At 35.4% G+C, this 25,270-nt stretch overlaps 1 protein-coding gene across 1 annotated transcript in view; it reads left to right on the top strand.

Moving 5' to 3' along the window:
* The window catches only part of MEIKIN (meiotic kinetochore factor), a 141,977-nt gene that overhangs the window by 22,395 nt on the left and 94,312 nt on the right, over positions 1 to 25,270 (top strand). Inside the window, exons 5-6 of the mRNA XM_082380435.1 lie at positions 1,364 to 1,558; positions 17,493 to 17,563. Coding sequence (XP_082236561.1) covers positions 1,364 to 1,558; positions 17,493 to 17,563 — 266 coding nt within the window. The remainder of the gene's footprint in view (positions 1 to 1,363; positions 1,559 to 17,492; positions 17,564 to 25,270) is intronic.

Genomic DNA, 25,270 nt, shown 5'->3' with positions numbered 1-25,270 from the left:
TTCACTTTGTTATAAAGCAGAAACTAACACACCATTGTAAAGCAATTATACTCCAATACAGATGTTAAAAAAAAAAAAAGGATATCCTGCTATATGCAACACTATAGAAGAACTTTGAGGATACTATGGTAAGTGAAATAAGCCAGTCACAGGAAGAAAAATACTATATGATTCCACCTGTATGAGATATCTAAAGAAGTCAAATTCATAGAAGTAGAGAGTAGAATGTTGGTTGCCAGGGCCCTGGAAGAAAGGGATGTGGGGAGCTGCTATTCAACAGGTATAGTTTCAGTTATGCAAGATGAATAGGTTCTAGAAATCTGCACAGCACTGTGCCTACAGTCAACAATACTCTATTGCACTCTTACAAATTTGAGAGTATGTCTCATGTTAAGTGTTCCCACCATAATAAAATTAAAAATAAGAGAAGAAACCAAGCAGAAATAGGAATACAAGGAAGATACTGGAAAAAAAAACTTCACTGAGATAAAAAAATGTATATTGCATCCATTGAATAGGAATAGGATGCTGTGAAAAAAAAAGAGGGGGTGAATATTCAGAGAACAAATTAAATGCAGTAGCAGAATGGAAAACTCAATAGAAGGATTAGAAGATAAGTTGAGGAGATTTCCCAGAAAAAAAAAAAAAGTCAGGAGGAAAACACAAAAAATGGAGAAGAAAGGTAAGTTAGAGAAGCAATATATGAAATCTAATATCAAATAATAGGAGTTCCAGAAAAAGATAATGAAATAAACAGAAGGAAGAAAATTATCAAAGATACAATTCCAGAACACTTTCTAGAGCTAAAGAATATGATTTCTGGGTTAAAAGGGCCGTACTGTGCCTAGCACAATAGATGAAAAACACCAAGACTAAACATTATGAAATTTCAGAACATCTGAGGATGGAATAAACAGAATGGATTTATACAATTTGGTAGAGTTTAGGATTAAATAGATGAAAAATATGGAGAAAACTAAACAAACAAGACTTTTATTGACTCCAGGAAAAACAAAAGGTGGTCATGGTATACCACAAGAGTAAAAACTAGGATTTTTATGGCAATTTATCATCATAATGTCTACATTGAATATTGGCCTAACTAAATATGTGATATAATAATATGAGGACAATGGGAAAAGTGGGGAAAAGGAAATAAGAGTATTAGGGCACTGCGATAGCCCAAAGATTATTTAATATCCTGATGCCGTCAAGGCTTGTCCTTTTTTCTCTGTCTCACCCAAACTTTCTTCAGTTACCATAGCTTGGTATGGGCTGGGGTCCTAAGTTGAGGAGGAAAAGGTAATCTGCCACTTGTGTGCTGTTGTTCAAAATTTTGTGCCATTTCTCCCTGCTTTTTTAGATTGGGAGTGTCCCATGTTGGAAGAAAACATGCTATGTAAGAATTCCACTCTTTTGGGCACCAGTAAAGCAGTACCGATAGAGAAGGCAGTACAGTTTTCAAACCTCTCTGCAATTTTAGGTAAGTTTCACATTCTTTTTCCTCATGTCACAAGGGGAAACCCTTGTCTATATTGGAAAAGCAAAGTATTTTTTCTTTTGAATGATTTCTAAGCTAAATTCATTGATTAGGATGACCTTTGGCTACACATCATACCTGACTAATAGTAAGTAGCTTAAGTACATATGGGTTTACTTTTTAAAAACATTTATTTTGAATTTTAGACTTGCAGAAAAGTTGCAAAAGTAATACTAAGGGTTCCCATATACCTCCCATCCAGCTTTCTGAAATATTATCTTATACAACTGTAATACAATGGTGATAATCAGGAAATTAACATTGGTATTAAACTGTTAACTAAACTACAGACCTTATTCATGTTTCACCAGTTTTTCCACTAACGTCTTTTCTTCTGTTTCAGGATCCTATCTAGGATCCTACATTGCATTAGATTGTTATTTCTCCCTTAGTCTACTGAGGTCTGTGACAGATCCTCAGTGTTTGTCTTTCATAAGCTTGATACTTTTGAAGATTACTGATCAGTTATTTTGTAGAATGTCCCTCAGTTTGAATTTGTCTAGTGTTTTCTCATGATTGGAAAGAGATTATGCAATTTTTGATAAGAACACCACAGAAATGATGTTGTATTAAGGAATTCTTAATGTCAGTACATATATCTTATTACTGGTGATGTTAAACTTCACTTGATTAAGGTGGTATCCGCTGGTTTTCTCCACTGTAAAGTTACTAGTTTCCCTCTGTAGTTAATAAATACCTAGAAAAAGATAGTTTGAGACTCCATAAGTCCTGTTTCTCCTCAAACTTTCATTCACTGATATTACCATTCATCAGAAGAACTTGATTGCCACAGTTCTTACTGTGGTGTTCATCTCATGGTGATTTTCTACTTCACTCTTTCCTGTTACATTTATTAATTGGAATTCTGTTGTAAAATAACTGCCTATTTTCTGCCATTTATTTATTCAATTATTTCTAGCAGTATGGACTCATGCATATTTATTTTATTTTATGGGTTAAAATCCATTCCTCCCTCCCTCCCTCCCTTTCTTCCTTCCTTTATTCTACTATACACACAAAGAAGCTTCAGAATTGTTAACCCAGATCCCTGTGAGAAATACATTTACTAAGTAGATTACTACAGCATTTATGTACAGTTCTGTTTGTCTTCAGCATTACAGCATCCAATCAACATACTCTTTTCCAAAGTTAGGTAGATTAGTTCTTTTCCTCTCCCCTTTCAGTGAAATTGTTATTCACTTGTTATATAGTTAGATTCCTTTGGTAGTATTGGATTCAGTTTTTGATCCCCCTTTCCTGTTTGATTTTGTTTATTTATTCAAGGAGGGGGGCTGTGTGAAGGTATGTGAAACATTACTATGGTTCTAAGAGTGATTGCTATACAAAAAAATATTCTCAGAAAAGTATTGCTTTCTCTTTCTTCTACTGCTTCTGTGATCCCTTTCCCCTCTTCTTTCTACCCAGTTTCCACCCACCCCTTATAGGTAAGCAGTCTCTTTAGTTTATGCTTTATCTTTCTTGTGTTTCTTTTACACAAATGAACAAAGCCCTATGTATTTTCTTTCTTTTTTAAATTGAGGTGTAGTTGATTTACAGTATTGTGTTAGTTTCAGGTATACAGCAAGGTGATTCAGTTATATATATATATATATGTATTTTTCAGATTATTTTCCATTTTATATTACTGCAAGATGTTGAATATAATTAATTCCCTGTGCTATACAGTAAATCCTTGTTATCGATACTTATCTATTTTATGTATAGTAGTTTGTATCTGTTAATCCCATACTCCTAATTTGTCCCTCCCCCCTTCCCTTTACCCTTTTGTAAACATGTTTGTTTTCTATGTCTGTGAGTCTGTTTCTGTTTTGTATATAGATTCATTTGTATTATTTTTTAGATACCACATGTAAGTGATATCATATATTTGTCTTTCTCTGTCTGACTTACTTCACTAAATATAATATTCTCTAGGTCCATCCATGTTGCTGCACATGGCAATATTCCATTCTTTTTATGGCTAATATTCCATTATATATATATGTGATATACATATCACATCTTCTTAAGCTAGTCCTGTATTGATGGGCACTTGGGTTGTTTCCACGTCTTGACTGTTGTAAATAGTTGCGCTGTGAACATTGGGGTGCATGTATCTTTTTGAATTAGAGTTTTCATCTTTTCTGGATGTATACCCAGGAGTGGGATTGCAGGATCATATGGTAGCTCAATTCTAAGTTTTCTGAGGACCCTCCATACTGTTTTCCCTAGTGGCTGTGCCAGTTTACATTCCCACCAACAGTGTAGGAGGGTTCATTTTCTCCACAGCCTCTCCAGCATTTTTATTTTTTTTTGGTATACTTTTTCATGATAGCCATTCTGACAGGTGTGAGGTAATACCTCATTTGGTTTTGATTTGCATTTCTCTAATAATTAGCAGTGTTGAGCATCTTTTCATTTGCCTGTTAGCCATCTGTATGTCTTCTTTGCAGAAATGTCTATTTAGGTCTTCTGCCCATTTTTTGATTGAGTTGTTTGCTTTTCAATATTGAGTTGCATGACCTGTTTGTCTATATTGGATATTAACCCCTTGTCAGTTGCATCATTTGCTAGTATTTTCTTCCATTCTGTAGGTTGTCTTTTCATTTTGTTGATGGTTTCCTTTGCTGTACAAAAGCTTTTAAGTTTAATTAGGTCCTATTTGTTTATTTTTGCTTTGATTTCTTTTGCTTTGGGAGACTGATCTTCGAAGATACTGCTATGATTTATGTCCAAGGATGTTTTTCCTGTGTTCTCTTCTAGGAGCTTTATGGTGTCATGTCTTATTTAGGTCTTAAACCATTTTGAGTTTATTTTTGTATATGGTGTGAAGGAGTGTTCTAATTTCACTGATTTACATGTAGCTATCCAGCTTTCCCAGAACCATTTGCTGAAGAGACTGCCTTTTCTCCATTGTATATATTCTTGCCTGCTTTATTGTAGATTAATTGACCATAGGTGCGTGGGTTTATTTCTGGGCTCTCTGTTCTCTTCCATTGATCTATATGTCTGTTTTTGTGTCAATACCATGCTGTTTGGATTACTGTAGTATTGTCTGAAGTCTGGAAGGGTTATGCCTCCTGCTTTGTTCTTTTTTCTCAGTACTGCTTTGGCAGTCTGGGTCTTTTGTGGTTCCATATGAATTTTCAAATTATTCGTTCTTGTTCTGTGAAATATGTCATAGATATTTCGATAGGGATTGCATTAAATCTATAGATTTCTTTGGGTCGTATGGCTATTTTAACAATATTAATTCTTCCAATCCAAAAGCATGGAATATCTTTCCATTTCTTTGAATCACCTTCAGTTTCCTTAATCAGTGTTTTATAGTTTTCAGCAAATAGGTCTTTCATCTCCTTGCTTAAGTTTATTCTTAGGTATTTTATTTTTTGATGTGATTTTAAACAGGATTATTTTTTACTTTCTCTTTCAGATATTTCATTATTAGTGTAAAGAAATGCAACAGATTTGTGTATATTAATCTTGTATCCTGCTACCTTGCTGAATTCATTTATTAGTTCTGATAGTTTTTGTGTGGAGACTCTAGGGTTCTTATATAGAGTATCATGTCATCTGCAAATAATGACAATTTTACCTCTTCCCTTCCATTTGGATATCTTTTTGAAGAATTTTTTTTTATTGAAGTACAGCTGATTTACAGTGTTGTGCCAATCTCTGCTGTACAACCAAGTGACTCAGTTACACACATATATATTGATACATTCTTTTCCATTATGGTTTATCCCAGGAGATTGGATATAGTTCCCTGTCCTATACAGTAGGACCTTGTTGTTTATCGATTCTAAGTGTAAGAGTTTGCATCTACCAACCCCAGATTCCCAGTCTATCCCTCTCCCTCCCCCCCTCCCCCTTGGCAACCACAAGTCTGAGTCTTTCTCTGTTTTGTAGATAGGTTCATTTGTGCCATATTTTAGATTCCACATATAAGTGCTATCATATGGTATTTGTCTTTCTCTTTCTGACTTACTTCGCTTAGTATGATAATCTCTAGATCCATCCACATTGCTGCAAATGGCATTATTTTGTTCTTTTTTATGGCTGAGTAGTATTCCATTGTATATATGTACCACATTTTCTTTATGCATTCATCTGTCTATGGACATTTAGGTTGTTTCCATGTTTTGGCTATTGGGAATAGTGCTGCTCTGAACATAGGGGTACATGTATCTTTTTGAATTATGGTTTTGTCCAAGTATATGCCCAGGAGTGGGATTGGTAGATCATATGGTAATTCTGTTTTTAGTTTTCTGAGGAGCAGCCATACTGTTTTCCATAATGGCTGCACCAACTTACGTTCCCACCAACAGTGTAGGAGGGTTCCCTTTTCCATTTGGATACCTTTTATTTCTTTTTCTTGTCTGATGGATGTGACTCAGACTTCCAGTGCTATATTGAGTAGAAGTGCCAAGAGTGGGCATCCTTGTCTTATTCCTGAATTTAGTGGGAAGGCTTTCAGCTTTGCACCGTTGAGTATTAGGTTGTCTGTGGGCTTGTCACAACTGGCTTTTATTATGTTGAGAAACGTTCCCTGTATACCCACTTTGGTGAAGGTTTTTATCATGAATGGATGTTGAATTTTATCAAATGCTTTTTCTGCATCTATTGAGATGATCACATGGTTTTTGTCTTTCCTTTTGTTAACGTGATGTATCACATTGATTGATATGCATATGTCAAACCATCCTTGCGACCCTGGATTGAATCCAGCTTAATCATAGTATATGATCCTTTTTTTGTACTGTTGGTTTTGGCTTGCTCATATTTTATTGAGGATTTCTGCATCTATATTCATCAACGATATTGGCCCGTGATTTTCTTTTTTTTGTAATATCTTTATCTGTTTTTTTTTTTTTTTATCAGGGTGATGGTGGTCTCATAGAATGAATTTGGGAGTATTCCCTCCTCTTCAATTTTTCGGAATAGTTTGAGAAGGACTGGTATTAGTTATTTGTATGTTTGGTAGAATTCCCCAGGGAAGCCGTCCAGTCCTGAACTTTTGTTTGCAAGGAATTTTTTAAATTACAGATTCTAGTTCATTTCTAGTGATTGATCTGTTCAAATGATCTGTTTCTCCTTAACTCAGTTTTAGCAGGCTGTTTGTTTCTAGAAACTTGTCCATTTCTTCTTGGTTGTGCAGTATGTTGGCTTATATCTGTTCATAGTATGCTTTTTTAAAAAAAATTCTATGACATCAGTTGTTATTTCTCCTCTTTCATTTCTTTTCTTGTTTATTTGGATCCTCTCTCTTTTCTTCTTGGTAAGACTGGCTAGAGGTTTGTTGATTTTGTTTATGTTTTCAAAAAAAAAAGCTTTTGGTTTTACTGATCTTTTCTATTTTTTTGATGTCTTATTTATTTCCTCTCTGATCCTTATAATTTCCTTTCTTCTCCTGACTTTGGGTTTTATTTGTTCTTCTTTTTCTAATTCTTTTAAGTAGTAGGTTAGGTTGTTTGAGATTTTTCCTGTTTCTTGAGGAAGGCCTGTATTGCTGTGAACATCCTTAGAATTGCTTTTGCTGTGTCCCATAGATTTTGTATGGTTGTGTTTTCATTTTCTTTGTTTCAAGGTATTTTCTGATTTCTTCTTTGATTTCAACATTGACCCATTGGTTTTTTTCGTAGCATGTTGTTTAGTCTCCATGTATTTTTGTTCTTTTCCTGTTTTTCCTTCTGTGGTTGATTTCTAGTTTCATACCATTGTGGTCAGAAAAGATGCTTGAAATAATTTCTGTCCTCTTAAATTTGTTGGGGCTTGTTTTGTGACCTATTATGTGGTCTATTCTGGAGACCATTCCATGCACACTTGGGAAGAATGTATATTTTGGGTTTTTTTGGATGTGGTGTCCTATAGATATCAATTAAGTTCAATTGGTCTATTGTGTCATTTAGGACCTCTGTTGACTTTTTGATATTCTGTCTGGGTGATCTCTCCATTGATGTTACGGGGGTGTTAAAGTCTCCTACTATTACTGTATTATTATCCATTTCTCCCTTTATGTCAGTTAGTATTTGCTTTATATGTTTAGGTTCCCCTATATTGGATACATATATGTAAATGAGTGTAATATCTTCTTCTTGTATGGATCCCTTTATCATTATATAATTCCCTCCTTTGTCTTTCCTTATGTCTTTTGTTTTAAAGTCTTTTTTGTCTGAGTATTGCTACCCCCACTTTCTAGTCATTTGTGTTTGCATGAAATATCTTTTTCCATCCCCTCACTTTCTGTCTGTGTGTTTCTTTTGCCCCGAACCGAGACTCTTTTAGGCAGCATATTGTAGGTTCTTGTTTTTTATCCAATCTGCCACTCTGTGTCTTTTGATAGGAGCATTCAGTACATTGACCTTTTTTTTTTTTTTAGTTATTTTTTGTTGTTGTTGTTGTTTTTTTATACAGCAGGTTCTTATTAGTCATCAATTTTATACACATCAGTGTATACATGTCAATTCCAATCACCCAGTTCAGCACACCACAATCCCCACACCCCCCGCGGTTCTCCCCACTTGGTGTCCATACGTTTGTTCTCTACATCGTGTCTCAACTTCTGCCATGCAAACCGGCTCATCTGTACCATTTTTCTAGGTTCCACATACATGCGTTAATATACAATATTTGTTTTTCTCTTTCTGACTTACTTCACTCTGTATGACAGTCTTTAGATCCATCCACGTCTCAACAAATGACTCAGTTTCGTTCCTTTTTATGGCTAAGTAATATTCCATTGTATATATGTACCACATCTTCTTGATCCATTCATCTGTCGATGGGCATTTAGGTTACTTCCATGACCTGGCTATTGTAAATAGTGCTGCAATGAACACTGGGGTGCATGTGTCTTTGAATTATGGTTTTCTCTGGGTATATGCCCAGTAGTGGGATTGCTGGAACATATGGTAATTCTGTTTTTAGTTTTTTAAGGAACCTCCATACTGTTCTCCATAGTGGCTGTATCAATTTTTACATTTCCACCAACAGTGCAAGAGGGTTCCCTTTTCTCCACACCCTCTCCAACATTTGTTGTTTGTAGATTTTCTGATGATGCCCATTCTAACTGGTGTGAGGTGATACCTCATTGTAGTTTTGATTTGCATTTCTCTAATAATTAGTGATGTTGAGCAGCTTTTCATGTGCTTCTTGGCCATCTGTATGTCTTCTTTGGAGAAATGTCTGTTTAGGTCTTCTGCCCATTTTTGGATTGGGTTGTTTGTTTCTTTGATATTGAGCTGCATGAGCTGTTTATATATTTTGGAGATTAATCCTTTGTCTGTTGATTCATTTGCAAATATTTTCTCCCATTCTGAGGGTTGTCTTTTCGTCTTGTTCATGGTTTCCTTTGCTGTGCAAAAGCTTTGAAGTCTCATTAGGTCCCATTTGTTTATTTTTGTTTTTATTTCCATTACTCTAGGAAGTGGATCAAAAAAGGTCTTGCTGTGATTTATGTCAAAGAGTGGTCTTCCTATGTTTTCCACTAAGAGTTCTATAGTGTCCAGTCTTACATTGAGATCTCTAATCCATTTTGAGTTTATTTTTGTGTATGGTGTTAGGGAGTGTTCTAAATTCATTCTTTTACATGTAGTTGTCCGGTTTTCCCAGCACCACTTATTGAAGAGACTGTCTTTTATCCATTGTACTCCTTTGTCATAGATTAGTTGACCATAGGTGTGTGGGTTTATCTCTGGGTTTCTATCTTGTTCCACTGATCTATGTTTCTGTTTTTGTGCCAGTACCATATTGTCTTGATTACTGTAGCTTTGTAGTATAGTCTGAAGTCAGGGAGTCTGATTCCTCCAGCTCCATTTTTTCCCTCAAGACTGCTTTGGCTATTCGGGGTTTTTTTGTCTCCATACAAATTTTAAGATTATTTGTTCTAGTTCCGTAAGAAATGCCATTGGTAATTTGATAGGGGTTGCATTGAAACTGTAGATTGCTTTGGGTAGTATAGTCATTTTCACAATATTGATTCTTCCAATCCAAGAACATGGTATATCTCTCCATCTGTTGGTATCATCTTTAATTTCTTTCATCAGTGTCCTAAAGTTTTCTGCATACAGGTCTTTTGTCTCCCTAGGTAGGTTTATTCCTAGTTATTTTATTCTTTTTGTTGCAGTGGTAAATGGGAGTGTTACCATAATTTCTCTTTCAGATTTTTCATCATTAGTGTATAGGAATGCAAGAGATTTCTGTGCATTAATCTTGTGTCCTGCAACTTTACCAAATTCATTGATTAGCTCTAGCAGTTTTCTGGTGGCATTTTTAGGATTCTCTATGTATAGTATCATGTCATCTGCAAACAGTGACAGTTTTACTTCTTCTTTTCCAATTTGTATTCCTTTTATTTCTTTTTCTTCTCTGATTGCCGTGGCTAGGAATTCCAAAACAATGTTGAATAATAGTGGTGAGAGTGGACATCCTTGTCTCGTTCCTGATCTCAGAGGAGATGCTTTCAGTTTTTCACCATTGAGAATGATGTTTGCTGTGGGTTTGTCATATATGGCCTTTATTATGTTGAGGCAGGTTCCCTCTATGCCCACTTTCTGGAGAGTTTTTATCATAAATGGGTGTTGAATTTTGTCAACAGCTTTTTCTGCATCTATTGAGATGATCATATGGTTTTTATTCTTCAATTTGTTAATATGGTGTATCACATTGATTGATTTGTGTATATTGAAGAATCCTTGCATCCCTGGGATAAATCCCACTTGATCATGGTGTATGATCCTTTTAATGTGTTGTTGGATTCTATTTGCTAGTATTTTGTTGAGGATTTTTGCATCTATATTCATCAGTGATGTTGGTCTGTAATTTTCTTTTTTTGTAGCACCTTTGTCTGGTTTTGGTATCAGGGTGATGGTGACCTCATAGAATGAGTTTGGGAGTGTTCCTTCCTCTGCAATTTTTTGGAAGAGTTTGAGAAGGATGGGTGTTAGCTCTTCTCTAAATGTTTGATAGAATTCACCTGTGAAGCCATCTGGTCCTGGACTTTTGTTTGTTGGAAGATTTTTAATCACAGTTTCAATTTCATTACTTGTGATTGGTCTGTTCATATTTTCTGCTTCTTCCTGGTTCAGTCTTGGAAGGTTATACCTTTCTAAGAATTTGTCCATTTCTTCGAGGTTGTCCATTTTATTGGCATAGAGTTGCTTGTAGTAGTCTCTTAGGATGCTTTGTATTTCTGTGGTGTCTGTTGTTAACTTCTCCTTTTTCATTTCTAATTTTATTGATTTGAGTCCTCTCTCTCTTTTTCTTGATGAGTCTGGCTAATGGTTTATCAATATTGTTTATCTTCTCAAAGAACCAGCTTTTAGTTTTATTGATCTTTGCTATTGTTTTCTTTGTTTCTATTTCATTTACTTCTGCTCTGATCTTTATGGTTTCTTTCTTTCTGCTAACTTTGGGTTTTGTTTTTTCTTCTTTCTCTAGTTCCTTTAGGTGTAACGTTAGATTATTTGAGATTTTTCTTGTTTCCTGATGTAGGCTCGTATAGATATAAACTTCCCTCTTAGAACTGCTTTTGCTGCATCCCGCAGGTTTTGGATCGTCGTGTTTTCATTGTCATCTGTCTCTAGGTATTTTTTGATTTCCTCTTTGATTTCTTCAGTGATCTCTTAGTTATTTAGTAACGTATTGTTTAGTCTCCATGTGTTTGTGGTTTTTACGTTTTTTTCCCTGTAATTCATTTCTAATCTCATAGCGTTGTGATCAGAAAAGATGCCTGATATGATTTCAATTTTCTGAAATTTACTGAGGCTTGATTTGTGACCCAAGATGTGATCTATCCTGGAGAATGTTCCGTGCGCACTTGAGAAGAAAGTGTAATCTGCTGTTTTGGGATGGAATGTCCTATAAATATCAATTAAATCTATCTGGTCTATTGTGTCATTTAAAGCTTCTGTTTCCTTATTTATTTTCATTCTGGATGATCTGTCCATTGGTGTAAGTGAGGTGTTAAAGTCTCCCACTATTACTGTGTTACTGTCGATTTCCTCTTTTATAGCTGTTAGCAGTTGCCTTATGTATTGAAGTGCTCCTATGTTGGGTGCATATATATTTATAATTGTTATCTCTTCTTCTTGGATTGATCCCTTGATCATTATGTAGTGTCCTTCCTTGTCTCTTGTAACATTCTTTATTTTAAAGTCTATTTTATGTGATATGAGTATTGCTACTCCAGCTTTCTTTTGATTTCCATTTGCATGGAATATCTTTTTCCATCCCCTCACTTTCAGTCTGTATGTGTCCCTAGGTCTGAAGTGGGTCTCTTGTAGACAGCATATATATGGGTCTTGTTTTTGTATCCATTCAGTGAGCCTGTGTCTTTTGGTTGGAGCATTTAATCCATTCACGTTTAAGGTAATTATTCATATGTATGTTCTACTACCATTTTGTTAATTGTTTTGGGTTTGTTTTTGCAGGTCCTTTTCTTCTCTTGTGTTTCCCACTTAGATAAGTTCCTTTAGCAGTTGTTGTAGAGCTGGTTTGGTGGTGCTGAATTCTCTTAGCTTTTGCTTGTCTGTGAAGCTTTTGATTTCTCCATCGAATCTGAATGAGATCCTTGCTGGGTAGAGTAATCTTGGTTGTAGGTTCTTCCCTTTCACCACTTTAAGTATATCATGCTACTCCCTTCTGGCTTGTAGAGTTTCTGCTGGGAAATCAGCTGTTAACCCTATGGGAGTTCCCTTGTGTGTTATTTGTCGTTTTTCCCTTGCTGCTTTTAATAATTTTTCTTTGTCTTTAATTTTTCCCAATTTCATTACTATGTGTCTCGGCCTGTTTCTCCTTGGGTTTATCCTTTATGGGACTCTCTGTGCTTCCTGGACTTGGGTGGCTCTTTCCTTTCTCGTGTTAGGGAAGTTTTCGACTATAATCTCTTCAAATATTTTCTCAGGCCCCTTTTTTTCTCTTCTTCTTTGGGACCCCTATAATTCGAATGTTGATGTGTTTAATGTTGTCCCAGAGGTCTCTGAGACTGTCCTCAATTCTTTTCATTCTTTTTTCTTTATTCTGCTCCCTGGCAGTTATTTCCACCATATTATCTTCCAGCTAACTTATCTGTTCTTCTCCCTCAGTTATTCTGTTATTGATTCCTTCTAGAGTATTTTTAATTTCAGTAATTGTGTTCTTTATCACTGTTTGTTTGCTCTTTAGTTCTTCTAGATCCTTGTTAAATGTTTCTTGTATTTTCTCCATTCTGTGTCCGAGATTTTGGGTCATCTTTACTATCATTACTCTGAATTCTTTTTCTGGTAGGTTGCCTATTTCGCCTTCATTTATTTGGCCTTGTAGGTTTTTACCTTGCTCCTTTGTCTGTAACATATTTTTTTGTTGCTTCATTTTTTTTTTTTTTTTTTGATGTGTGGTGCTGTATTCCTGTCTTACTTGTTGTTTGGCCTGAGACGTCCAGACCTGGAGTTTGCAGGCAGTTGGATAGAGCTGGGTCTTGGTGCTGAGATGAGGATCTCCGGGAGGCCTCACTCTGATTGATATTCCCTGGGATTTGAGGTTTCTCTGTTAGTCCAGTGGTTTCTACTTGGAACTCCCACCACAGGAGCTCGGGCCTGACCTCCAGCTTGGGAACCAAGATCCCACAAGCTTCGTGGCATGGTAAAAAAAAAAATAAGAAGAAGAAAAAGAGAAAAAAAGGAGCAGTACAATATCAAAGAATAAAAAAACAAAATAAAATTAGAAAGATGAAAAATATATTAGGAAAAATAAAACTATAATTGAAACATCTGCAACAAGGTAAAATAAAACCACAACAGAAAAAAGAAAAAAAAAAGGGTGGGGTGGGGTGGGGGAACAAGCCAGAAGGAGAGATGATGAGTCGCTGGGGATTCCTCCATCCCCTTAGGTGTCCGTGGTCCCCCACCGGTGCCTGCTAGGTACCCTAGTTGTGAGGAGCTGCGAATTTTGTTTCCTCCTAGTACACCATCTTGACCCTGACTCCCTCTGTTTATTTTTGTCACAGTGCTGCAGTGTATGTTAAGAAAACTGGTAGCCCAAGAAATTGAGTGCTTTTTAGTGTGGTTGTATTTAAGAAATGAAGATATGTGAGGTTAGGTCTTAACTATTCCCACAGCACCCATCATTAATTCATTGAATAAATATTTACTGAGTATGTATTCTGTACTAGGCATTACTATATATACCGATAGGGAGTGATGTATTTTCCCTAACCTTGTAAATTTCAGTCGTAGGAGAGGAAGATAATCAGTAAACAGATGCACTGGAGTTATGTGTGATGGTTGAAAAATAAAAGAATCAACAAAGTGCCTTGCATTTTGGGCCCTCTGTTATTTAGTTTACTATTAGAATAAACTTAGCAAGACCTTTACAACCTTATTAACATCTATTGTATTTCAGATTTCTATTTTCTTTATTTCCTGCAACAAGTTTTATAGCATCTGTTTGGGGATTAATTTAAAGAATTGCTTGCTTTGCTCCTGATGGATATAAATGTTTGTATGAACTGAAAAAAGGAGTTTTTTGGTGTTGTCTTCACTTTAAGCAGTTGTCTTAATGAGCATTTAGAAAATGCCAGGTATTATGTTAGGAAGTGTGGGTATAAAAATGCTTAAGATGGTTTCTGTTGTAAGGGAAATGAATCTAGTGGTAAAAACTAAACTGGTAAAAGGACACATCCTTGGAAAGAGTGGCACCTACTACCTTGGAGGGTGAGCATTAGAAGGAAGATTTGCTTTATAGATCACAATTAAGGAACTTGTGTACAAGGGAAGAAAGATATGAAAGGGAAAGTTGGTAAGGGTATCAAAAACAATCATGATTTTATCTAGTTCTTGCCAGATTTTGGCTGTGGAAAATATTATTTATAAAGCCTTGTAGTAAGGCAGAATATTGATTCTGTAATTATGTATGCTTGTGTATTCTTACTTTTATGTGGTTGATTGACTTAAAATTTCAAATTAAATAAATTACATCTTGCTCTAGCGTTAGTTTTTACACATTCCTTAATTCAGCAAATCCAAGTTTGTTCCAGTTGTTTGTCAGGCTCTTTACTAAGTGTTAGGAAACCAAGAAATGGCTATATTCCTGCCCTCAAGGGTTCATAGCCTAGTAATAAAAACAAACAAACAAGAAATTACTTTTCAGACATCTCCTGTTCAGTCTTCTTTGCAATCTTATCTACCGCTATTAGCTATTAAATGTGGAAGTTCTTAAAGGCTGATTCCTAGATTTTAATCTCTGTTCAGTCTACCCCCTGATATGTATAAGTGTCCTATAAAAGGCAGGGCTTCCAGATTTTCCATTCTAGACTCTCCTCTGAGGTAAAACCCTTATATGTAGCTGCATTCTGGACATCTCCGCTTGGATGTTTCAGAGACACCTTATCTCATCATTCGTTAATTCCACTCATTCAGCGAATATTTATTAAGCACCTACAGTGTAACACAAACTGTTTTAGTTGCTGGGGAACATGACAAATTTCTTGCCCTAACAGAGTTTATGTTATAGTGGAGAAAGAAAGAAAATAAACAGATAAAAACAGATAAACAAATACATATATCACAGTGCAAAAGTAAGAGTAATGAGGGAAAATAAAGAAGGGTAAAAACAGAGTGTGTGACTAGGAATGCTGTTTTAGACAGGCTAATCAGGATAGGCCTCTCTGAGGAGTTCACATCCGGACAGAGCTTGAATGAAGTGAGAGAGTGGGCCATGTGAAAATCTGATGGCAGAGCATGCCAAGCATAAGGGAATCACAAGTGAAAAGGCCATGAGATGGGAATATTTAGCATGTTGGAAGAAGAGAAAAGAGGTTAGTGTGACTGGAGCAAGATGAGGAAATAAAAATGCATGGTTGAAATTGTAGTTGGTAAACAAGTGGTATAATGTAGTCTCATATGCCATCTCAAAGAGTAGGGATTTTTTTCTAAATGTGTTGATAAGTGCATCTTAGAGCAGAGGAATGACATGATCAGGTACATATTTTAGAATTATCACTCTGGCTACTATGTGGATAATAGACTAAGGGGTAAGAGTGGAAGCAAGAAAACCTTGTCAAATAAACTATTGCAATGGTCAGATAATGGTGTTTGAGACCAAATTGATAACAGTGGTCTGATTTGGAATATATTTTAAAGGCGGATGGGCCAGGATTTTCTGATTAGGCTGGTTGTTGGGTAAGAGAAAAGTCAAGAATGACTCTTAAATTATTGGTTTGAGCAACTAGATGAATGGTGGTATCATTTCTTGAGATAGGAACATTGTAGGTCAGAGCAAGTTAGGAAAATAATTAAGAGTCTTTGGTTTGCGCATATTAAATTTGATCTGTCAGCTCATGTACATAATGTTACATGAAAGAATGCAAACACAAACAGGTATATACTCATTTATTTTATACATATATATGAAGTTCAAGAACAGACAAGACTTATTCTGGCTGACAGAAGTCAGAATAGTGGTAATCTTTAAAAAGGGGGTGCTGACTGGGAAAAAACATATAGGAAATTTCTGGGGTGTTGGAAATATTTTATGTCTTGATCTGGGTGATAATTATATGGACGAATACATGTAAATATAAGATTTTTTCCCATTACTGTACATATGGAGTACCTTAAGAAAATATTAAAACATTAAGAGGCTTTTTAACCTTCAGCTGGAGATGTCGTGAAAGCAGTTTGTGACACAAGAGTCCAGAGTTCAGGGCAGAGACTGGGGCTGCAGATAAATATTTAGAGTCAGGTATTGATGTTTTGAAGCTGTTAGAGTAGGTGAGTCACTTAGGAAGGGAAAAGAAATAGAAAAGAGACATATAAAAAGAATGTAAATGGAACACTTCAACATTTAGAAACAGCTATAACAAAAGTTTCCAAGAGATCAAATAAAAGAAGGGTTGATGACTGAGAATTGTTACAACCAAGACCTAACCTAGTCTTCCTCCTCCAGTGTCCTCCATCTCAACAAATGTAGCTTAATAAACCAAAGCATGGGATCATCCTCAACACCTTCCTGTTTGTCATTTCTGTCTCTAATCTATTACCAAATCTTAGTACTAATTTTATCTTTTACAGAACTCTCAAACCTACAGCTTCTCTCTACACTGGGAGATGAAGATGAGAGGAATGATTAGCCTCAAAGTTTGCCAGATTTAGCAAATAAAGATACACAATGCCCAGTGAAATTAGAATTCAGAAAAGCAGCAAATAATTTTTTAATATAATTATGTCATAAACATTGCCTAGGCTGTACTATTACACAGAAAATACTTAAACTAAAAAGAATTTGTAATTCATCTGAAATTCACATTTAAGTGGGCATCCTATGTTTAATCTCAGCAATGAGGCTGGAAATATGTAAGCGATACAGGGATTATAAAAATAGGATTTTGTATGCCAATTTAAGGAGCTTAAGTTTTAACTTGAGGGCAGTGGAAAGCCTTTAAAGAGTGTTAAGCAGATGATATTAGATTTGTATTTTAGGTATACAGTGTGGATAGTGGACTGCAAGGGGAGGTGATTTGGAAGGCTATTGGGATCTATGTAGCAGGAAAGGGTTTGGGGTACAAATAAAGTTTTTGGTAAGATGAAAGAGGCCTGAGTATGTTTTAAATGCTGTTAGAAAAGTTGGAGTAGAAAGGGATAGACTGAAAATACAGGATAGTAGAAATGGAAGGATAATTAATGAAGAATTCTAATCACATGCAACTTTCTCTACTAATTGAAAAGTAAATATTTTATATACAGTTTATTTACTCCTGTGAAACCTGGAGCTCTTGAGATAAAGGTATTTTTAAGAATTCTTTCTCCTATCTGTAGCAAGTCAGGTTGTTCAACATACATTAAGTTTTTCTTCTAAAGCTATTACAAAATCATAGTCATTAAAATCCATTTTTTCCTCAAATTCGAGTTCTCTTTTCTGTACTTAGAGTTAATGACAGGTTAAATAATTAAAATACTAAAGTATATTTTTATTATAGATAATGCATCTTGTGGAGTTTTACTTGCTGAGAAGAATTACCCTTCAACCCCTCAAAAAACAAAGAAAAAAGCAAGTATTGAAGCAGAATAACCTTATAAACCATAAATTTCATTAATGTGGGACATGCTATTTTCTTTTAAACAACACTTTTATAGGAATTATTTTTCAGCTGTTTAAGCCAATAATGGAAAACATTTATGGAGCTTAGCAATTAGATTGCATTATTGTTGCATGAATATATACTCTATATAAAGTTAATGAAAGAGGATTAAAACTTAAAAATTTTTCCAATTTCCTTAAATTGGATGTCTATTAATAATTAATTTAAAGTGAAAATATCACATTTGCTTTGTAGCCAGAACAGTGTTCTATGCTAAGGAACTGTAAATCAGTACATTAGGCCTGGAATCTAGAGGTCTTTGGGGAGGAATTCAGACTTGATTTTGTATATAACAGGAGCTACTATCTGAGTGGCTACTCAGTGTAAAGTATTATTCTAAGCGCTTTTCATTAATTATATGTTTTTTATAGCATTCCTATCAGGTAAGTTTTTCATTTGTTTTATTTTTTAGCTATTTTATAGCTGAGAAAAATGAGGTTTAGATATTAACCAATATGCTTGAGGAGCTTGTGACAAGTCTTTCTCAATCTAAAACCTGTACTTTTTCCACTATACCGTATGGTCACTATATACTTTGGGGAGCAAATTGAAAAAAGGCAAGAGTGTCAGCAGGAAGATTCATTAATAGACAGTTGCAAAGATTTTTGTTGGGAGACTGTGGTGGCTTTAACTAGGATGTTTTGTAGGAGAGATGGAAAAATATGCGTGGATTGAAGATAATTTTGCCTATAGAGTTTATGGATTGGCCATAGAGGATGAAAGAGTGAGAGGTGTCAATAAAAGCTTCTAGGTTTGTGTCTTAAGCAGCTTTGATGGATAAAGGTGCTATATAATGTGATAGGAAAGGCAGGAGATCTGAAGGCACATAAAGATGAAAATGTTGGAAGGGTCATTGGCTGTAAGTTTCCAGGTCAGGAGAACAGAACAGGAGTATACAATATTATAGGTATTTTAAAATTCATGGTAATGGGTGAAATCACCTGGGAAAGAGTATCTAGAGAGTAAGGAAGAAAAGGGGGTCCAGGATCAATTCTTGAAAAACTCTACAGTCACATGGAAAAGGAAAAGTGGGCAGAGAGAACAGGGAAAATAAACAGCATATGGTATCATAGAAGGTTAAGGAGGAGAGCTTTTGCTCCTAAAAGGGAGAGTGGCCAACTATGCTGAGTGCGGCTTGGAGGTCCAGTGTTATAAAGAATTTTGAAAAATTGGAGGACTTCCAGTTTCTGGTCCAACATGAAAGGAACTTAGAAGTCACTACTCTGTCCTAACAACAAGTAGAAACCTGAACAAACTTAAAAATAAGCAACTCTTTATAGATCTGTCAAAGAAGTAAGTAAGGTCACATAGTAAACTGCTACACCAAAATATGGAAAGACAGACAGGTGGATACAGAGAATAATGACTTACCAGAGCAGAAACACATGAACAGAAACCTCCCTGTGAACCAGTGCTGGGGTGGGAAACCCAAAAGTGTGATTGATGAATTGCTGAAGGCTCAGTGTGGACAACTCTGAAAGTTAAAAACTCAAGAGGGACCCAGTCATCAGAGGAACCTCCACACTTCTGTGAGTTTTACCTGCAGAAACTCTACCAGATCCTCACCGTGAATATCAGAGAAGAATACCCTCATGCTTCTGGTAGTGGAAAGGGAAAAGGAACCATTTTGAAATACATCAAAATATTCTGTTCTTCTTAACAAAGCCTGCCCTCAACAGAAAGTGTTCTACAATAGCCTAACTTGCTGGGGTTTTATCAGAGCCTAACCTACCTGGGGAGGGGAAGTACCTGATTCCAGCCAGCTCTCCCCTTCCAAGTGGAGGAAGGAAATTATTCAATCCCAGCTCCCTCTAGCCTTCCACATGGGCGAATGGAAGTACCCGATTACTACAAGATGGTCCTTTCTAGCCATCCTGTCTCAACTCAAGGGGGGAAAAAACTGAGAAGAACCGGTGATGTTTGCAGTCCAGGGTCACAGGCTCAATAAAAGACTGAGACCTAATCATAGAACTGTAGAATGCTTCCCCATCCCTACAATTTATCAGTACATTACTAAAGACGTATTCACCACAGTTGCTATTACCCAGTACATCATGTCCACATTTTAGCAAAAAATTACAAGCCATTAACTAAAGGGCAAAAATTACTGTTTAAAGAGGCTGGATAAGCATCAGAGCCAGAGTCAGATGTGGTGGTAGTGTTAGAATGATCAGACCAGAAATGTAAAATAAATATGATTAATATGCTAAGGCAGTTATAGGAAAAAGTAGACAACATGCAATATAAGCAGAGAGATGGAAATTCTAAGAAATAATCAAAGGAGTGCTAGAGATCAAAAACACTATAGCAGGAATGAAGAATGCCTTCGATGGACTCAGTAGTAGAATAGACATAGCTGAGGAAAGAATATCTGAGTTTGAGGACATGACAATAGAAACTTCCCAAACTGAAAAGCAAAGAGAAAAAAGGACTAAAAAAAAAAAAAAAAAGAACTGTGGGACAACTACAAAAGGTGTGACATATATATAATTAGAATTCCAGATGGAAAGAAACAGAGAAAGGAACAGAAGCAACATTTGAAACAATAATGACTAAAAATTTTCCCAAATTAAAATGTCAGACATTAAACCACAGATCCAGGAAATTAAGAGAATACAAAGCAGGATAAATGCCCCCAAAACTACATATAGAAATATCAGATTTGAACATCAGAAAATCAAACAAAGAAAATATCTTGAAAGAAGCCAGAAGGAAAAACACCTTACCTATAGAAGAGCAAAGATAAGATTTACATACCTCTCCTCAGAAACCATTCAAGCAAGAAGAGAGTGAAGTGAAATATTTAAAGTATTGAGAGAAGACAACCACCAACTAGAATTCAGTACCCTGTGAAGTTATCCTTCAAAAGTGGAGGAGAAATACATACTTTCTCAGACAAACAAAAATTGAGGGAATTTGTTGCCAGTAGGCCTGCCTTGTAAGAACTATTTAAAGTTCTTCAGGGAGAAGGAAAATAACATGTCAGTATAGGTTTATCTATCTTAACAAATGTACCACTGTGGTGTAGTGTGTCAATAGTAGGGGAGGTTGTGCATGATTGGGCACAAAGGGGTATATGGGAACTCTGTACATTCAGCTGAGTTTTGCTGTGAACCTCAAACTGCTGTAAAATATGAAGTTTGTTAATTTTTTAAAAGTCAATTGCATTTAGGATCAAGAAGGAAATTGATGACTTTGGCAAAATAATTTTAGTGGATAAGGAAACTAGATTGGAATAGGTTAAAGAGTTATGGAAATTGAGGAAGTATAAAATATATAAAGAAGCAAATTGGGACAGAAACAATATAAAATGTGTGTGTGGAGGGGAAAGTAAATGTGTAAAACTTTTTAATGCAATTGAAGTTAATTTGTTTTCAGCTTAAAGTAGACTATTATAAGATGTATTATGAATGCCTTAGGTAATCAAAAAGCAAAAATCTGTGAGAGATACACAGTGATAAAGAGAAAAGAATCAAAGCATACCACTAGAAGAAAAACATCAATTCACAAAGAAAGACAGCAATAGAGGAAGAAAGGAACAAAGGAACTATAAGATAATCAGAAAGCAATTAACAAAATGGTGATAGTCCTTACTAGCAATAAGTCTGCACCTCTCAGTAATTATTCTAAATGTAAATGTTTTAAATTCTTCATTTAAAAGATATAGAGCAGCTAAATGAAAAAAAAATAACAATATGCTGTCTACTAGAGACCCACTTAAGCTTTAAGGACACTAAGGCTGAAAGTGAAGGGATGGACAAAGTTATTCCATACAAATAGAAACCCAAATAGAACAAGGGTAGCTATACTTATATGAGACAAAATAGATTTTTAAGTCAAAAGCTGTAATAAGAGACAAAGAATGCCATTATATAATGATAAAGGGGTCAGTTCATCAAGAGGATATAACAATTGTAAGTATATACTCACTGAATTTTGAAGCACTGAAGTATATTAAACAATTATTAACAGATCTAAAAGCAGAAATAGGCAGCAGTGCAATAAGAGTAAGGGACTTCAATACCTGACTTTCAAAAATGGATAAATTATCCAGACTGAAAATCAATGAGGAACTAATGGGCTTGAACTACACTTCAGACTAAATGCACCTAACAGACATATATAGAACATTCCACCCAACAACGGTAGAATCCACATTCTTCTCAAGTGCACAGGAAGCATGCTCCAGAATAGATCATATGTTAGGTCACAAAACAAGTCTTTAATAAACTTAATAAAATTGAAATTATATCAAGTATATATTCTGGCTGCAATGGTATAAAACTAAAACTCAACAATAAGAGCAAAGCTGAAAAACTCAAATATTTGGAAATTAAACAACATACTTATGAAAAACCGATGAGTCAAAGAATAAATCAAAAGAGCTATTAAAAATATCTTGAGACAAATGAAAATGGAAACACAACATACCAAAACTTATGGGATACATCAAAAGCATCTTTACAAGAGAAGTTTATAGTGATAAACACCTACATTAAGAAAAATTAAGACCTCAAGTAACAGCCTAATCTTATACTTCAAGGAACTAGAAAAAGAAGAACAAACTAAGTCCAAAGTTAGCAGAAGGAAGAAAATTAAAATATTAGAGCAGAAATAAATGAAATAGAAACTAGAGAGACAAAAAAATGATTAACTAAACTAAGAGTTGGTTTCATTAAAAGATAAACAATTGAGAAACTTCTATCTAGACTAAGAAAAAAAGAGAGGTGACTCAAATTAATAAATTATAAATGAAAGAGGAGACATTACAACTGATACCACAGAAATGCAGAGGGTCATAACAGACTTCTATGAATAATTATATATCAACAAATTTGATAATTTAGAAGATATGGATAAATTCCTAGAAATGTACAACTTACCAAGACCGAATCACAAAGTAAGAGGGAATCTGAACAGACCAATAATGGCCAAGGAGATTAAATCAGTAATTAAAAATTTCCCAGCAAATAAAAGGAACCAGCTAGCTTCACTGGTGCATTCTACCAAACATTTAAAGAAGAATTAATATGAGTCTTTCTCAAACTCTTCCAAAAAGTTGAAGAGGAACACTTCCAAACTCATTTCTGAGGCCAGCATTACCATGGTTACTAAATTCAGATCAGGGCATTGAAAGAAAATTACAGGCCAATATCCCCACTGAACATAGATGTAAAAATCCTCACCAAAATGCCATCAAACCAAATTTAAGGATACATTAAAAGGACCATATACCATTATCAAGTGAGATTTATCCCTGGGACTCAAGGATGGTTCAACATAGGGAAATCAATTCATGTGATACACCACATTAACAGAATGAAGGGTAAAAACCATATGATCATTTCAATAGATGTTGAAAAAGCATTTGACAAAATTCAACATCCTTTCATGATGAAAACTCTCATTAAATTAGGTATAGAAGGAATGTACCTCATCATAATAAAGGCCATATATGACAAGCACATAGCTAACATCATAGTCAGTGGTGAAAAGTTCAAAGCCCTTCCTCTAAGATCAAGAATAAGAAAAGGATGCCCACTCTTGCCACTTCTATTCAACATAGTATTGGAAGTCCTAGCCAGAGCAATTAGGCAAGAAAAAGAAATAAAAGGCATCCAATTAAGAAAGGAAGAAGTGAAATTATCTCTGTTTACAGATGACTTGATCCTATATTGAAAACCATAAAAAAAAAAAAGAAAACCATAAAGACTCCACCAAAAACCTTTAGAACTAATAAACAAATTCAATAAAATTGTAGGATACAAAATCAACATACAAAAATCTGTTTCATTTCTATACACTAACAAAAAACTATCTGAAAGAGAAATTAGAAGGCAATCCTGTGAGGTAATAGAAAAAATATATATACTGGTCTCTGCCCCCAGTTTCTGGCACAGAACTCCTAAACCCTTGTAATTTCCTAAGTGTAAGAATGCTAGGAGCATCTCTTTGTTTTAATATTTGGTCTTTGACCTCATTCCTGACACAGGACTCCTACAACCTTGTAAATTCCTAAGTGATAAGAGTACTAGTGGATATTTTGTTTTAATGAAGCAAATCTGGATGGGCTTCTGGATGGCTCCGGTATAGGGACTGGTCACCAGAAAGACGAAGCCATGATTAGAAGCTTGGAATTTTCAGCCCACAGCCTCCCCTTCTCCAGAGAGGGGTGAGGGGCTGGAAATGAAGTTAATAATTGATCATGACTATGTGAGGAAACTTCATAAAAGTTCCAATAGTAGAGGGTACGGAGAGCTTCCAGGTGGAGCACAGAAGCTCCTGCACTTGGAACTCTCCCAGACCTCACATTATGTGTTTTTTTTATCTGGCTGTTCATATATATCCTTTAATAAATTGGTAAATGTAAGTAAGTGTTTCCCTCAGTTCTGTGAGCTGCCCTAGCAAATTAATCAAACCTGAGGTGGGGGTGACGGGAACCTCTGATTTGTATCCAAATCAGACAGAAGTTGTGGGTAACCTACCACTCACGATTGTCATCTGAAGTAGGATGGGAGCAGTCTTGTGAGACTGAGCCCTTAACCTGTGGGATCTGACACTATCCCCAGGAAGATAGTGTTAGAATTGAGTTGAACTGTAGGCTGCCTAGCTGGCGTTGTAGAGAATTACTTGTTGTGGGGAAACCCCCACACACATTTGGTGACCAGACTGTGCGGGTTTTGTGTGAGTAGTAAAGTAGACTCACAGGAGAAAGACTCATAAGAGGTAAAACAGGTTTTTCCTTTTAAAATCCCATTTACAATAGCATCAAAAACAATAAAATACTTAGAGATAAATTTAACCAAGAAAGTAAAAGACCTGTACACTGAAAACTGTAAGACATTGATGAAAGTATTTGAAAAAGACAGAAATAAATGGAAAGATAACCCGTATTCTTGGATTGGAAGAATTAGTGTTGTGAAAATGTCCATACTATCCAAAGTGATCAACAGATTCAGTGCAATCCCTATCAAAATTCCAATGGCATTTTTCACAGAAATAGAAAAACTATTCTAAAATTTGTATCGAACCATAATAGAACTGAAATAGCTAAAGCAATCTTGAGAAAGAAAATAGCTGGAGACATCACATTTCTTGTTTTCAATTTATATTACAAAACTATAGAAATGAAAACAGTATGGTACTGGCATAAAAAGAGGCACATAGACCAGTAGAGAGCACACACATAAACCTACACACATATAGCCAATTGATTTTTGACAAGGGTGCCAAGAACATAAAATGGGGAAAGGATAGTATCTTCGATAACTGGTAATAGGGAAACTGGATATCCACATGCAAAGGAATGAAACTGGAACCCCATCTTACATTAGTCACAAAAATTAACTCGAAATGGATTCAAGACTTACATATAAGACCTGAAACCCTAAAACTCCAAGAAGAAAACGTAGGGAAAAAGCTTGACATGGGTCTTGGCAATGATTTCTTTGATAAGACACCAAAGGAACACACAACAAAAGCTAAAATAAACAAGTGGGACTACATCAAACTAAAGAACTTCTGCACAGAAAAGGAACAGTCAGTAAATTTAAAAGGTAACCGACAGAACGAGTGAAAATATTTGTAAATCACATATCTTCTAAGGGGTTAATATC

This window comes from Balaenoptera borealis (genome assembly GCF_965194805.1).
Source record: "Balaenoptera borealis genome assembly, chromosome: 2".
Lineage (NCBI taxonomy): Eukaryota > Metazoa > Chordata > Mammalia > Artiodactyla > Balaenopteridae > Balaenoptera > Balaenoptera borealis.
The sequence above is the reverse complement of the archived record's forward strand: the minus strand, read 5'-3'. Positions and strand labels throughout refer to the sequence as shown.